This window comes from Coloeus monedula, assembly GCF_965178545.1.
Source record: "Coloeus monedula genome assembly, chromosome: 3".
NCBI classification, from domain to species: Eukaryota; Metazoa; Chordata; class Aves; order Passeriformes; family Corvidae; genus Coloeus; species Coloeus monedula.
The window spans coordinates 42,887,379-42,904,981 of NC_138783.1; the positions used below are offsets into that span (position 1 = coordinate 42,887,379).

General features: G+C 38.4%; 1 protein-coding gene across 3 annotated transcripts in view; it reads left to right on the forward strand.

Annotated features, from left to right (window-relative positions):
- The window catches only part of GRIA4 (glutamate ionotropic receptor AMPA type subunit 4), a gene marked incomplete at both ends in the record, with an annotated part of 215,918 nt that overhangs the window by 139,343 nt on the left and 58,972 nt on the right, over positions 1–17,603 (forward strand). For 2 of the 3 annotated variants that reach the window (XM_082279260.1, XM_082279259.1), the window contains 5 exons: positions 2,526–2,579; positions 4,569–4,727; positions 6,490–6,657; positions 8,260–8,364; positions 13,651–13,761. In XM_082279260.1, coding sequence (XP_082135386.1) covers positions 2,526–2,579; positions 4,569–4,727; positions 6,490–6,657; positions 8,260–8,364; positions 13,651–13,761 — 597 coding nt within the window. Of the gene's footprint in view, positions 1–2,525; positions 2,580–4,568; positions 4,728–6,489; positions 6,658–8,259; positions 8,365–13,650; positions 13,762–15,062; positions 15,096–17,603 lie in introns of those variants that run through there. The other variant, XM_082279261.1, reaches the window with a different exon arrangement.

Genomic DNA, 17,603 nt, shown 5'->3' on the forward strand with positions numbered 1-17,603 from the left:
TCAAAATCAGAATTGTACCCAATAGTGGTTGAAAATAGAAGCCATCACTTCTCTTTTCCAGCTGTGTAATCAGCATTTTTAGGGTGAAATTCATCTCCGTTAACATTAGGAGTATAAAATGTAGGTGTCTACATCAGAGCTAATCCCCATCAACTCTTTTTCTAGTCAATGCAGAAAAATATGCACTTTCAGGGCACAAGCTGTCTAATTAGTTTTACACATGTGCTACAGAATAAGATGAATCATTTCCTCAAAGTGCCTGCTCTTTCCACTGACTATAAGGGAAGTTAAGACAACTACGTGATACATAACTGTGTACTTGTATCACTCACCCAAAGAAACAAGTTTTGAGAGAATACAATGAAAACATCAAATTGCAGGTTTTTCAAAAATATTATGTATTATTCACATCAAATCTAGGAAATCTGCAGTGGTATCTACATTGATTTCCTAGGCACAAAAACAGAAGTAAATCTCAAAAGGATATTCGTTCAAGCTGAGGGGGAATGGATTAACAACAGATCTGAGAAGAAAGACCTGGGAGGTGATGGAACTAGATGATCTTTAAGGTCTCTTCCAGTCCAAACCACTCTATGATTTTATCGTCTTAAATTATGTCAGTCCACTTACAAACTTTCAAGTTGTGATGCTGTATTTATTTAAAAATATATTTTTTTAACCTATATCAGTTTTCCTGTAATAGGGAGGCAAATATTTTCATTACCATGCACTGCTGAATGAGTACAGATGTATAAGCTTTGTTGGTGTCAGAGATCGTATTCCTTTTGAAGCCATTGACCCAGCCAGGATTTGAAACTTTTTATTATATGGAAACATGAATTACTTGACAGTATCCTCCTCACACATGTTGAGCTTATAATAGGGAAAGTTGTGACTTCTCCCTCTCTGCCACCCCCAATAAAATGGTAGCAATGGTATTTAGTCACTGATCTTAATGTGAGTTTTATTAAGTCTAAAATTCATTTATGTGAAGGGTTAACAGTCTGGTCATGGCTTGGGGGGTGTGGTGTATTTGGGGATTTTTTAGGTTTGTTTTGCTTTTTAAATACAAGCATTTTAGCTATAGACTATACATATGAAGCAAAGTTTGGGATAGAGTAGAAGAATAAAAGACAAATTGCTTATTTACTTAATTACTTTACAATAATGATATTAAAATAGTTTTGACCACGTACTTGTGCCAAATCCTTTGGATTTTCCTTTCCATTCTGCTGCAAAAGGGAATTAATTTAATGGAACGATAGAGTCCAGAGTCAAGCATTTCCAAGTCTTAATCCACATTTAGATCCTGGATCCCTGGGTGTCTTTCATCAAATTATTTAGTCCTTCATCAGCTTTTCTTCATCTCCAAAATGTGTTTTTTCTCACTTTTTACAGCACTGGGAAAAAGGGCTGCAAGACACAATGAATGTTTGCTCTGTCTTTTGTACATGAGGTGTGATCCCTAAAGTCAAGAAGTTGTCAATTCTTCAGGCAGAGTCTAGAGCTAAGATCTCAAAGCTGGAAAGGAGACAGATCCATAAGTTTCCCATTATTTACTGAGTAACCTGCACTTCTTGGAAAACTTTTTGCTTGTGTCTTATTTACTCATTTCAAGGGAGGCTAAAATGCTTTATGGAGAGGTAAAAACCCCACATATTTGAGCTGCATGCAGACTTTTTCTAAATGAGTGGTGGACTATCAAAAATAAGAGTTCAAAGGACTGTACTGTTAACTGCAAGCTGCATGTTACAGGTAGTACTGCTAGTTTCTTTAGTAAAAGCAGCTTTAATCTGTGATGCATCTATTATCACCATTTTCTACTGACAAAATATTACCTCATTTTCTTTTTTCAGCACATTAAATGAGAGTCATTCCATCATGGAAATTGCAATAATATTGATACAATGTGCTGGTTGACATAGTTTCTGTCTAAACCCTCTGGCTGATCTTGCCATATAGTGGTTGTTGCCTTTTTTGCATTGCTTGATAGTATATTTTGGTTAAACACTCAGACAACCTTCCTCTGTCCTTGCTCATTCCCATTCCCAAAGCCTTAAGCATTTTACTAAGAGCTGAATAACAGTTGTAGTACTTTACCACATCAAGACCCAACAGCTTTGATCCCAAGAGATGAACCCCTGGTTTCATTCATAAATTCTGCACTTATTTCAAATTAAAAAGTAAATCAGTGGGTAGGCTTTCTAGCTAATGTGTGATCTCCTCCTTCTGAATTCGTGTCCCACAGATAACTGCTCTGTTTGGTAAAATAGTCTACTACAGTAACCTTTTCAATACAGAAGGCATTTTGATTACCAGTTCATTACTTTACTCACTGTAATTTTAACTTTTTCCCATTATTAAGCCCCTGGAAAGTTATAGTTACATTATTGCAGAAAGACTCTCAACATTATATTACTGCTGCTATATATTTTGGTTTATATCTAGCTTTCTATGAAAACACCTTCATAAAGAAAACCAATATGACATTGTTTTTCCTTTTTTGTCTTATTTCTCTCCCACAGATTGTGAGCGTGGGAAAACATGTTAAAGGATACCACTATATTGTTGCCAACCTGGTAAGATACTTTTCTAGAATTATACCCCTGCTCGGTAAGTGAAACACTCAGTTTTACTTTGAAGTTACAGTACTTCACACAACATTTCCCATCTGTCTTTAATATGTGGTTGTACATAATACGTTTTTTATGATGTGTAAAAGAACTTGGGTTTCTTATTACAGCCATCTAGATATGAAGGGCACAGTAATACAGTAATACTCATAAATTTTATCAGAATCAAGGTAGGAGAAAGAACTGATAGGTGTATCTTGAGGCTGAACTATAATTTACAGAAATACAATGATTTTTGACTCATCTTTTTATTATTAGTAACATAACAATTCTAGAGGTAACTTTTATACATTCCCCAGGGAGCATTCATTTTCTGGGAAGATCAGCTGTTTCCACTCAAATTACTTGTTCAGTATTTTTACTTTAAGTCTAAACTGGACATTCACACATCTAATGTTCAGAAGAGGGCAAAGAAAGTAAATGCAGTATTTTGTTTTTTAAATGGCTCATTCTTTAAGCCAAAATACCTGCCTGGCAAAGTGCAGTGAATGCAGGACAGATTCGAATGCATGCTTTAAATTGTTCTCTTTCTACTCTCCCTCAAGGAATTTTAGTTGATGTGAAATATTTTATTGTGCTTTGCTGGACTTGAACCCTAACTTAGTATCACTTCAGATTATTTTTAAAGCCTCAGGCATTTCAAATGAGGTATCTGTACTCTTAGGTCTTATAAATTAGATTCTTCAGCATTACAATTTTAAAGTTCCCAAAGTAATTTTTCTCATGCAAAATAGTTGCTGTAAACAAGGAACTGGATGTTGCAGTGAGCTGCTAGTGAGGTGTGCAGTGGAGACAGGCACATCTGATCTGCTTCAGCAGGGGCACAATTTGTTATCCACTGTCCGTTCAATTATGTGGGTAATACGCTTCCTGATGTGTCACCTTTTATATTTACTGTCAGTATCCCTTAGGACATGAATCAAATCTCTGTCCTTAACAGGTGTTTTTTTCCCCTGGGATATTGGGTCAGTGCCCCAGTATCCCACTATATTTTTTCCTAAATATTTCTAGATCAAGTGTGATGTACAGTTATGTTTTCACTGATAAATACTAATCAGAGGAATTTAAGAAAATAAAAATAAGATACCTCTGTGCTAGCCTTAGACAAAGCATCTAGAAAATGAGCAGAAGGATTTATGCTTGCTTCTTAGTGCTTTAGCAGTTTGTATTATGCAATTTATTGAAGTTCAATTCTGTCTCTAAAGGCAAATTTTAGTAAAGAAATTGTTCTTTATATGTGCTGAACAGATTAGCCAGAGAAACCAATAGGTCAGGAGATATATGTACTGCATTTTCTCTTTCAGTGTTGAGGTTCACTCTAGGTTTTCAATATATAACAGATCTGAGAGCTACCACAATCCTGTTTAACAGAAGTGTTATTCTGATGTTGTTTTCCTTGCACTAACAGTGAGATCCTCATGTGCTGTTTCTGCCTTCTAATGTCTGTTATATTATCTCATTATCTCAGACATTTTCAGCCTAAACAATGAATCGTGGAGTAAATGTATTTACAGAATAATGTTGTTCATTTTTTAAACGTAAAAAAGGGATGCATTTTTTAAAGCACTAGTACAGTGCTTATTCAAATCTGCCAACTTTGATGGAAATTGGATTAAGCCTTTAATATTCTGCAGGCACTTTTCAGTTGATTTGCCAAAGGCATTTCTTCAAAAACTGTCTTCCATTCCCAGCAATGTGTTGCTAAGCTGTCAAGACCACCCTAGCAATAATGTGGCAAATTTATTTCTTGGCTTTTTTTCTTTATTACACAAATGGAAGTTATGAATAAAGGTTCAACATTATTCTCTGGTTTTAAATTTTGCCTTCTAATGGAATCCTGTTGTTGTGCGTTCTTTAGTCTGCCATGCTTACCTAGAACAGATTGGACCCACAGTGGTGTAGGAGGGCAAACAAAATCTTAAATTGATTTTCTAGGGATTCAAAGATATTTCTCTGGAGAGATTTATGCATGGAGGAGCCAATGTGACTGGATTTCAGCTAGTGGATTTCAGTACCCCTATGGTAACTAAGCTGATGCAGCGCTGGAAGAAACTGGACCAGAGAGAATACCCAGGATCTGAGACCCCACCAAAGGTACTCCCTGTTTGAAGCACTACCAAAGATATCACTCCAGCGTTCTAATTTCTGATTAACATTGTTGAATACATGAATGAAGACTTTGATATTTATGCAGAGGAGAAGGCAGGTGATCTTACTATTACTGGCCATTGGTCATGCCTATCCTTACATTTGTATGGAGGAAAAAAAACCTGCAACACATTTTGCTGATGTACTTAAATGTCTCTTGTCGCTTATCCTCCAACTTCACCCCTTTACTGACAGCAGTTAAAGGTCAAAGGCTTAACTGACAACTTATTTTCAATAAAATTTACATTAATTTGTCTAATTATCTATGTTTACTTACAGTGCAGATCTTTCCTGATAGGTGAATTCCTCTGTATGAGATATTACTGTAATTGTAAATTTGCTGACTATAAATTTTCATATGGAGTTTCCTCTGGAAATTTTCCACCTCAAAACCTCGAGTAGAAATCACATTCAGGCATGGTTTTAAAGTTCAATCTTATCTCAGTGTTCCTCTATCCTAATCCTTCACAGATTGATAACAAAATATTTCTTTCACATATCATTTTCCTGGCAGGCAAATCACAGCACAGATATAAATATGACTTCATCAAAGTAATTCTGTTACTATATGCACTAATGCATACCACATGTGGTTGAAAATGGGCCCCTTTGTGCTGGACACTATGCAAAGATAAGCAACCAGCCCTCCCTTGGCTGGGAGATGGGTAGCTCAGCAAAGTCTAGAGAAAATATCAACATGGATATTACAAGACAATAAAAACCAAAGAAACAAATCAAAACCAAGGATGCTGTGGGCTATGGAATGCAGACATCCCCAGTTACTGGTGGCAGGAAAACTTCTACCTATAGGACTCCTTGCCACAAAACCAGGATTATTCTGTCTCCTTCTGAGAAGTCAGCATGATTAATTTGAATCACAAATAAATCATCTAGGGATAACCAAAATTTGAGATTATAAAGATAAAGCATGTCTCAAAGACCTTATAATCTGCAAGATGAAAGGAAGGAAATTAGATTTGAATAATGGAATTTGAATTTTGGAAATTGGAGAGCATATCAATAGCAGCCCTGGGCATGTGAACAACTTTTCCTGATGCAGTGTTTTCATCAGAGGACCATACTGAGGGAACACCCCTTTGTTAATGTGGCTCCAGGCTAACATCTGCCAAAGACTTGCTCTACACATTTCGTTTGGCATGTTATCAACCTAAAGCAGTCGCTGTCGTTAGTGTGGAAACACAGACTGCTCAGGGTATGTTTCAGGCAGAGAGCCAACACAGGTTTTCCAATTGGAAGAACCTACTCTTGATCATTCTTAGCAATTCCAGGGGCCCGGATGTCTGCTAATTAGCTGTGCATTTTGTCAGTTACATTTTCTCAGTGAGTTACTGTCTCTTTCTTTCCTTTTGAATAAGTTGGGTGGATGGGGTTATTCCCTATTATATAAGTGGGGAAAAAAAAAAAAGAAAAATACTTGAATATTTCAGGTTTAATTTGTTTCTTTTATTAATTCTTAAGATGCAGATTTTTCTACCCTTAGGAAATAAAATTTTAAAGCTGGACCTAGTGACATGTCCTGCATTTGTCCCTTAGACAAAATTGCTTTTGATTTTGAGGAGAGCTAGCTGTTTTGTAAATGAAGGTGAAGAAACTGCTGCATGATGAATCAAACTAGAATTATCTTGAAACAGTGGATTTTTTTAAAGACATGCCAACTCTCAAGGGCTGTGTTTGTCCATCTATTTAGTATACATCTGCGTTGACATATGATGGAGTGCTTGTAATGGCTGAAACTTTCCGTAATCTTAGAAGACAGAAAATTGATATTTCAAGGAGAGGAAATGCTGGTGATTGTCTTGCCAACCCTGCAGCCCCATGGGGTCAAGGAATTGATATGGAAAGGACATTAAAACAGGTAAGGGGAAGGTTTATTCTAGTGATCTTTTAGAATTTTGGATACCAGTTGTGCACTATATTCCTTGGAAAATAGTATGCACAAAGGTAGTGATAGGAGAGGGGAAATTATTTTATACTTGGAAATTGGAAGCAGCTTGGGCTGTTCAGGTTGTTCTGATTTGTAACTTGGAATGAAGGCAGAGAGGAACTACTCTATTTGAAGCTACTGTTAGATCTTTTGAGATAGTTGGAACTTCCTCCGGTGCACTGCTGAATTCATCTTACTATTGCAAATAGCCTGGCTGTACAGATATTGTCATTTAAGGAAAAAAGTATAACCACATAATATAACCTTTCAAATATGTCTCTGTCATCTTCAATAAAGTAGACTTCTCCCAGGGAAATCACATAGGTAGTTTTGGGGTTTTTTTCTTTAAAAAGAAATAACCCAGAGCTATTGTTCTCTGATGTCAGGATTTTGAATTCCTGATGAATATGGATGCCTAGAAAGTTCCAGATCTCTGTCAAGATGATTTAGCCTTTCCTTTGAATGGGACAGTAAAGAAAATAAAAATCCTGTAGTAGAATTTAAATCACTGGAAATGAGCAGACTCCACTCAGGAGAAACTGCTGAGGAGAAGTGACTGCTGACAGAGCTGGCAGCTCTGTGCCTGGAAGCCAAGGTTTCAGTCCTGGAGAAAAATCAACAGAGATAGAAATGGACAGAGGGAAAGAGTAAGTGATTTCAATCCACATCCTGACTCTTAGGGAGAGAAATAAAGCATTTTGTATGCTTCACCTAATCTGTGGACATGCACAGATCTGTAACAATTGAGAGAAACGTTAAGTCAGGCTTATGTGTTCAGGCAGACAGCATGAGCCTTTGAATTCTGCCAAAGTGTTTTTCATGGCCAGATCCTGATAAAATCAAAACCAGCAGCAACATGGCCATGACTTCTTTGGGACAAGGACCACAGTTTGAGTATCCTTCAGTGACACAGTAAAGTGCTGAAAGGAAGAAAAAGTGTTCTGGTTTCAGCTGAGGCACAGGTGGTGGAAAACTGTCACAGCCTGTAGTAAGGCTTCACATCTGACCTTCTTCATTCTAATGCTTTGAAAACACTCTTTTCAAACCCTACCCGTATCAACCCTGTATCATCTTTGCTGGGGCTAAGGTTGTTGTCGAGTTTACCTTGATGAGCAGTAAATACTCAATTTGTTCATTTAATCCACTGGAGTGGGACCTAAAAAGATATGTGAGCTCAGGCCAAACTCCCTTTAGGTTTTTTTCGTATGACCCCAGGAGCAATGAGAATGGTAAAAAATGTGCTTCTCTTTAGAACCTGCAGGTGGAAGGTGTTGAGCTGCACAGCATGAGAGAAGGTCCACTGTGTGTCTTTGTTAGCAGTTAGATACTGACATAACTAGGACCGTTTTGAGCATGGTTTGACAGGGAAAACGAATATAAAGAAAGTAGCCAACTTTATTGCTTTGAATGGTTCTGCAGTAGTGTTTTTCTGGTAATGTAAGGATGGAGCCAGGATAACTTGCACTGCTCTGTGACATTTGAAATAAAGAACATAAGACTGGATCTTCATGGTGGTTTTTCTTCCATTTGTAGGTTCGAATACAAGGTTTGACTGGAAATGTTCAGTTTGACCACTACGGTCGCAGAGTCAACTATACCATGGATGTCTTTGAGCTGAAAAACACGGGCCCTCGGAAGGTATGTGCTCATAGCATTTGCTATCCTCATATCATATAAGTGACTTGTGTGTGATGAAAAGGTTATTCTAGCTTGTATTAAAGTGGAATCTGCAGTTTAAAAAGGTGTAATACATGGATATTTCTGGTGAAAGCAGTTTTTAGTTGCATTTTCTACTAGGTGCTATTGTTCAGTGCCTCAAGTTGGGGAATTCAAAAACAAGTCTGCATCTTGGAGTGGTGGGATGTCAGTCAGTCAAGCATCCTAATGAAAACCAGCTGGATGACATGTTGCTAGGCTGCTGGGTGATGGGAAATGGTCAGAATTCTGAATAGTAGATATTTCTTGTATCTTACCCCAAGGTTTCTGTCTTGAAAATTAATGGCATTTTTAAGCAGGTCGATTTGTATGTTCTATGTAAATATGAATCATAGGCTGTAACTAACACAGGGCTTTTAAGGGTGAAAGGACAGAAGAGGAGAGAGGTGGAAGAGCGAATGACCTGAATACTTACATTTTCTGAAATTAATTGCAGTATCTAACCCTGTGTGCTTCATTGGTTTGGTTGTTTGTAAGCAAATGCACATTAATATATGTCTAAGCAGATCCTTCATGTCTGAATGCTCACTCAGCCCAATCATTTTGAAAAGATAAGCCTGGGTACTTTGTTGATCCTTCCTCTTCTGTGCTGAAATGTCTTACAGTATAAAACAAATAAAAGCAGAAAATGTACTCAGGCTCAAGAATTTTGATATTTTTAGAGCTGTTGTGGCCTATTTTGTTTGAGAGGTCATCAGAACAAGAAAAGGGGGCAGATGGTGGTGAATAGGATATTCTTGGTGCTTGAGTAGGGCCAAAGCAATCAAAATTGAATTAAATACTCCTCTGCTGTTGGCCAGAGGTGACAAGCACAGTAAATAGTACCACAGGTGAACTGTGTGTCCCTGGAGACAGTTGCCTGCCACACTGCTGAGGAGGCAGAGTGTTAAACTGCAGACCCAGAGCAGAATTACACACTTGGATGAAAAAATTGCCACTATATCACAGTATAGAGCTGTACACCAAAGCAAAGCATGTGCCTGCATATAAGGCCTAATGGTGCAGTTGTCCTTTGAAAGTGTGACAGATGGCTGAAGAATAAATTGGAAAAGGTGAGTTTGACTTCCCTCTCTTGAGAAGTCCACTGTCTTCTGCCAGAAAGTATGTCTGGTCTTGCTACCAGTCCTGCTTCCTTCCTGTCTCCACGCTGCACCGTTGGCAGCCAGGAGGATACATGGGTGGCTGGGGTGCACTGGAGGAAACTGTGAAATATGCCCTTTTCATCCTCTATTCCCAGTTGTACAGGAGGGAAGGCAAGGTGCAAGAGATGTGTTTAATTAGGTCACAACTTTAGTAAATCATTAGGGAATTTGCTTGTCAGCAAACTTTTGAAAAAGGTTGATGTTTCAACCTTTGTCACCTGTTTTGGGAGAGGCATCTGTCTGGCACAGCTGCAGGGATGTCCCCATCCTCTCTTCTTGCCTGCAGTTTCAGGGGAGGGTGGTTGCAAACAGAGGAGTTATGTCTGTGCTGTGCTGGAGGCCCAAGGTGCTTTTCTTACCTTTCAGTCATGCCTCTCTGCTACTCTTAAGTCATTACCTGTATTTGATGTAACAAGTCGTGACAACTTTGGCAGATCTGGCTACTCACAAGAATTTATTTCTCATGTATTAGATATTGCTTTATATGTGATCATTGGACCGGTTCTGTGGTCCAGCCTGATAAATCCTATATAATATGTGAGAAATGATTATACTTAATTGAACTAAGAGGCCTTCACTTTTAATGCCTTCTCACGCCCAACATAACATGACTTACGAGTCACCCAGCACTATCCTTTCAAAACTGCCTTTCCAGTCAGAGTAACACATGGAAAAGTGATTTTTCTTGCCCATGGCTTTAAATATGTAAACAGGCCATTAAAAAATGGCACAGCTAGACAGAGGCAGACTTCCATATCATTTAGTAAAATGGGAAATACTAGCCTATGCTCATGTTAGTTTCATTTATGCAGCACTTCTTACTTGGTTCTTCTCTGCAGAGCAGTAACAAAACCTGCTGCTGAGGGGAAATAGTGTGGGGACAAGGATCATGGAAATGTAATGGAATGGCTCCTGTTACTGGAGGGTTGTGATCAAATGATCCAGGCTTTTCATTGGGGCCCAGGGACTGCACCAGAGGCAATAAGCACAAGCTGAAACACAGGAGGTTCCTTCTCAACATTAGGAAACACTTTTTTACTCTCAAAGTGGCCAAGCTCTGGCACAGGTTGTGCAGGGAAGTTGTGAAATCTTCATCCTTGGAGATAGTCAAAAGCCATCCAGACATGGTCCTGGGCAACTGGCTTTAGGCTGAACAGAGAGGTTTGACCAAATGACTTCCAGAGGTCCCTTCCCAGCTCAATAATTCTGTGATTGTGTCATTCACTGTGGATACTATCACCAAAATTTTAAAAAAGTGGAAAAGAAAAAGTAAACAAAGCATATACTTTACACGCACATGGACAAGACAGTCTAAGATTTGGCTCCTGAATTCCAACTTGGCAGCATGAAAATCAATTATCAAAATTTTTTGAGTATTCTCTTGCCTTTAGTGGCTTGTGAGCTCCAGCAAGATCACTTCAGTGGTTACTAGAAGGAGCACAGGCCTTCAGAAAGGACACTATTCATTCAAATGCCAAACTGTTATGGCAGATTTACTTTGAGGCAAATGTTTTTGCAGTATTTTTTCCTAAAAGATAAATTCAGCCTCGGTATAAGTGGATGCAACTGCCATGAAGTTCAGTTGCAACCCAAATAGAATTGGAGGTACTTTTATAGCTGAATTCAATCCTACCCTTTGAGGAGTTTTTTCCCTTGTGGAGTTGAGGTATTTATGGGAAAGCATACTGTTATTTAGTGCTCTCAAAGTGACTGTGTATCTCTATACTTATACAAGTGTCATGACATATCTTTCATATTTATTCAGTAATCTAGTTCCAGAGTTACTTTAGCTCAGGTTTGAGCTGAACACATACAAGCTCACACCAATGCACAAAAGCTAAAATTCCTTTAAAAGATGCCTGTCATTTCTCAAATAATGCCTTTATCTCTGTCTGAATTTTCATGAACATTCATTTTCCGCTTTCCTTCTGAACTTCATAGCAGTGAAGATTTGCACAATGAAAAATCATCATTCACTATCGTAATAGTTGCCCAAACTGCCAGGTTTTGGTGTACATATTTTGCCTTTTGCTGGTCACAGTTTTTTGACCATAACTCCACATTTTCAATAATCAATTGTATCTGTGTCTGCATGGTTGTCTGGATGAAAAAGAATATTTGGTAGCAGGGCATACTACTAGGAAGAAAACCTTCCTCTCCACTGTATCAGCATTGCTGACACTTCCTGTTAGCTGCAGACACCTAAATCAAGGATCCAGTGCTGTAAGAGCAATCGTAAAAAAAAAAAAAGGAACATTTCAACTAAATATGCCAGAACTTGTGCATGGACAGTTTGTGCTTGTTTGCTTCACTAATTGAAAAAAAATCACTCATGTTCAGTCATACTGCTCTAGGGACTGTTAAAATGACTTACCTCTCCATGCATTTTTTTCAAGAAGGAAACTAATGAAATAGTAAATGTAAAAATCAAGAGGAAGCTTGACTGTTTTAATAATATGCAGAATATATATGTAATGCATATGAGACAGGAACCAGAAGCACTCCCCTGCACTTTTAAACTCTTGTATCACTTCACTGCATTGAGCTGAACAGGTCATGAAGGCAGAATCCTATGTGATGGGGAATTTTTGTCAGGGTTCTACAATGGTCTTGGAAATAATATTGACTGCATAACTGATTTGATCATTTAGCCAGTTTCCAGCATACTGAAATTTTTCGTCCAAGCCACAGAGTGTCCTTTCATCCTGACAATTACATTGAAGGTCTGCCTGGAGCCCACTTTCCACTAAAATTCCCATTCTTCTACTAGTAAGATAGACAAGACATTCCTCTCTCCCAGCTGTTGGTCTCATGAACTCCTAATTAATCAAGGAAGAGGGCAAGGGGCAATTGCTGCTGACTGGTCCCAGGTGCTCCCAGAAACTGAGCTGTGCCCGGTTGAATTGCATCTCTTTGATAGAAACCTTTTAAATCCTGTGTCTGTGAAATCATGCTGGGAAGAAAGATCAGTCTCCTAATTCATTGGGTTCTCAGCAAGATGGGGAGCCCCTTTAGGTGGAATTAGAGCACTGCTCTACTGACCTGTTTGTGTTCATGTCGCCCATTTGACATGGAGCCGAGTGCTGTCAGGGCTGGGTCAGAGGAAAAAGCCCCAGAAGCCTTGTCAGTGGATGCACAGACAGCCTTGATCTAGCTGCAGAAAAGAGAATGGGCAAGAAGGGGGAAAGATAGGTTTGGGGGTTTTTCTCCATGGGATTACAAAAATGACTGATTCAAGTCTGACTCTGGAGGAGCTTATGGCCAGCAGTGAACAAAGGCAGCTGTTTCACCTTAAAGCTGCTCTGGGAAGGGTTGTGACAGCCTAAATGCTGCCAAGGCAAGAAAAACCCAATTTGTTCCACCTCCCTGTAGGTACTTCCCAGTGATATATTTAGTGAGAATTCACCCTCACCATGCTTTAGAGTCAGTGGGAAAAGGAAGCACCTTTCTATGAGGGGTGCTTATCCTGCATGAGCTGAGTCACTGTCTACTGGTACTGTCTGTCCTGTGAGTGTGAAGAAAGCTTAAATAACAGGGCTTCTAATGTAGGTACTAAAAGATCATTGCTAGCAGTTAAGTGGAACAAGCCTGGTATAAGTCCCGGAGTTGGGGTCTCCTGGGAAGCCCATGATGGAGCAAGGAATTGAGATCAGCCATGGGATTGCAAAACTGTCATCCAGATGTCTTTCATTCCTCTCTCTAAGACCAGAAGGTCTGGAGGACTAGCGAATGAAAATATTCTTGTGGGGAGCAAAAATACTTACATTTCGTTTATGCCCCTGGAAGGCTTCAAACTAATGAAAATGGGATTTAACTTGTGCCTCTGGTTGAAGTAAGTAGCCCAGATCATCCAGGAACAGTGAAGAGGAGATGACACCAGGTCTGACTGTGTGCAGCAGGAGTGCAAGGAGGTACACCCAAAATGATAGATGCATACCCCCATATCTAACTTGACAGCACTTCCTTTGGACAAGATTGGATCACTCTGGTTTTCACATAGTAATTTATATTTGTAGTCATGCAGAATGCAGACCTTACTGCAAATGATATGCATTTTGTTTTGCAGGTTGGTTATTGGAATGACATGGATAAATTAGTTTTGATTCAGCATGAACCTACACTTGGAAATGACACTGCAGCCATTGAGAATAGAACAGTAGTTGTCACTACAATTTTGGTAAGGTGTTTCTTTTTTTAATGCTTATACTGGTGTGTGACACAATCTCATTTCTAGTTATGATCTAATTTAGTCTGCCAGTTGCTAGGTTAATGGGAGGATGAGAGCCATATATCTTAATTACACTGACTGTCATGTCTGCAGAGATTTTTTTTGGTATGCATTTAATATAATGATTCACTTGAAATCAGGTTTTTAAAACTGAGTTGTGGTGATTTTTTTCTTTTATTCAGTCTTTTCCATTTTTTACTAAAGAAGTCTCAGAGATATGGGTTCTTAACAACATCTAATTGATAAATCTTGACTCACAAAAAACTGGAAGAAAATAAAAACCCAAGGCCTTTCAATGACAGAATAGAACAGAGGGTATAAAATGAGATTACTTTAATGCCAGTGTCCCTTTTTCTTGGTAAATTATAAACTCAATAATTGACTTTAGTAAGAGCTAAAATTCTACGTAGTATGGTTTAGTCAGCCAGTCAGAACTGGATTATCTACTGTTAATTGCGAATGAAAACATGAACTTAGTAGATGCATTCTTAATATGTTTATTCAGCATTGCAGTAAAATTTTCATTTTAATAAAATCTAAATATATTTGGAATTTGATACTCCAGGATTATTGTGTTTAAAGAGTGGTTGCAAAGGAGAATGCAGTTGCTTCATTCATTTACATTTTTAATCCGTGATTTTTCAAAACAATTGTTTCTTACAAATCTGTATTTTAAACAAAATATTCAACAATTTTTTCCTCTGAAGTCAGACATGCCCTTTAAAGCTGATGCTTATCAAAGCCAACTGGCAAAGGGTGACCTTTACGTGACCGCTTTTAAGATTTTACATCTCAGTTCACTGCCCTTTTCACCTGCTTCATTTAGACAAGACATGTTAACCCAATAAACTGTGTCTCAAATGGGAAAGAATATTCTGTATGTGTTATTAAGAAATAATTTTTCTAACTTGATACGGAGTTTAAAGTAATCCGAAGGAAAGTGTCAAGACATTTTCTAACTAAAAATACAGTTAATTACCAGATTTTCAGCAGTGTATATCAGCATTTTTGCATTAAGTAAGTCTTAACAAATTTCCTGTTGAAGGTTGTCATTCCAGGATGCAAAACAGCCAAACTACTATACAGGAATTCAGAATATAACTCCTAACCAAACTGTGTAACTTAATTTTATTTTTGCATGGGAAATTTTAAATATATGTATCTCTTTCCTAAAAAAAAAAAAAGAAAAAAGAAAAAAAAGATTTGGTGATGGAAAAAAATATACTTCAGTACAGTCCTCCTCTTTTCAGCCTCTGATGAAGAATCCTATTTTAAGAAATTGATCAAGGAAGAAAAGAGTCCCAAGATGCTGCGAACAGTCCTAACTAAGGCTCAAGTATTACCCACCAGTCTAGTAACATTGAGCTAATTTTTCCATATGGATTACTGTTCCTCTGACTGGATGACCAGGCACTGAACCACCAAGAAAAGTTCTGTGACTAATCTGAAATGTCTAGAACAGATGACGTTAACCTTCAACTTTGCCAAGCTGAGAAGAGAACGATGTGAATTACAAGCTTTCAGTCGAAATTTTCCTCTCAAACCAATCCTGATATGTTTGACTGAAGCTCTCACACATGAATACTGTAATTTCCATAAATAGCTCCAAGCTTAGGAAAAGCAAGTAAAATATAGTAATGAAAAGTAATATAAAAGGTTCCTGTTCACAAGAAAGGAAAAAAAAGGAAAACAAGAAAGCTTTTAAAAATGTGTTATCTTGCCTGTCCTGTTTGCATTGAAGCATTTTGATGTGCATAATAAATGTTATCTTCAAAAGAACTTTTCCAGCCCCTGTATTGAAGGGACTGGTGGGATCATTTGCAAAACCAAAAAGCTGAATTAATATTCCAAAGCATGCCCTGTGTTTATGCAGCATGTCATTTTTGGATAAATGCAATTAATTGAAAGCAGCACAGCTTCTTGACGAAAACTGTCCCCTTTCCATGTTTCTAAACCACAGTGCAAGAGAAATATATTGGAATTTGGTTTGAATAAGAATATATGGTGAATTCTGCCTTATCATGACCATCTCCCACACACTCCTCTGGGAGCTGCACACATGATGCTGAAGGCAGGATAGAACCATGATTCTTAATATTGGCCTGCTAGGGCAATGTGTTTAGCATCCACAAGCATATGATCACACACACAAAGAAAAGAAATACTTAACTAGAATAACTTCCAGAGTCCTGTTATTTTTCTCTTCTTTGTTATGTTGCAAATGCCACAGAGACTTTTTCACCTCTTCATTTCCCTCTTCATGTTGAAGGGAAGTTGAACCATTGTAGATGACACATTTAATTTTGGTTGCATGCATATTTTCCAACATTAAACTGAAAAGCTTCTGCAAGCAGTGCTGTCAGACTTTTCAGTCTTCCAAGACAGATGTCATGGCAGCGTAGGAAAAGTTTACAAGTTTTCAGCATGGCTCGCTTTAAGTTTTGCCTGAAGCCAAATAGCACAAGTTGATTTGTCCTCTGTTTTTTCAGCTTTTACGTGTCTATGCTTACTTTGCTGTATGGCTGTTGCATAGAAATTGCATTATAATGAATTAGCTCTGCACTCAAAGAACTTAGTACAGCATTTTCTACTTAGCAAGATGTGTTCTTCATTTGTAACATAGTGAGAGCACGTAGAAGTTATTTTACGTATTTGGTTTAGGCTCTCAGCCTATCCCCAGTTAGCTATGTGGTGCAGTAGCAGCCGAGACAGGAGGCAGCAGGGGCAGCTGATGTTCTTTACTATTTATAGTTCCTATTCTGCACCTGATGTGATGCACAGCCTCCTGCACATCTGGAAAGGACAGATTTCCTACCTGTGCAGAAGCATTCCCTTTGGGCTGGGATGGTAACACCTCCAAATGCACAGCCAGCTCCTTGCATGACTGGAGAAGGGATGCTCTTTGCAGCCCTGCCCTAACACTAAGGTAAAGTGAGGGACTTGTCTGGCTAGGGAGAATGATCAACTCTTATGCAGGTTCAGAAATATGGTCACAAGCTGTTGAGGTAGAATTTAGGGAAGTAGGCTGGGAAGACTAATCCAAACTCTTAAATACATTCCATGATACAGCCAACTCTGTACTTAACTCTGAGACTGCAAAACTTAAAAATCACAAAATTCCTTTAAAACCAAAGCTTGATGATGAGCTGCATCTGCATTGTGGCTTACAGTTCAATATCTTAATGAGATACCCTTGTGTTGGCAGATTAAGTTCCAAGGGCAGGATCCAGTTCATAACCAAGTCACCTAGATGTAGATGACTTTACAAAGGGTATTGATTCAGTTGCATTCAGTGACATTTAAGATGCTCTAGGATACACAGCCTGTCCCCCATTTCTTACACTGGCAGGGTGACCCTTGCCTGTCTCATGCTCTATATGTGACCTCTCCATCTGGGTGTCTCAGCTGGTGTATGTACTTTTTCAGGCATGCGGGGTAAATTGTGCCCCATGTATGTAAGGCCACAAAGATTTAGAAATTGATTCAGTGGCCCATAGGTGGATGCCTTATACTGAGGGTATCAGACCTATCTGTAAAGGGCGCGCACAAAGCACCTGAAGAACAGCACCTTAGGGTCAAGCAGATCACCTTAGGGCATCTGACAGGAAACATTCATTAGGTGACTGAGAACCACCATCACTGTTTTGATTGATATACTCTTGATAGAGTCTTACCTCAGAAATTCTAATTTTAGCCTTTTTTCTCATAATAGAAAAATATTTTTTCATTAGATACTTTATTAATTAAATTCTTCAGTAGACTGGAGAATAAAGTGAAGTTTATTGCATGAC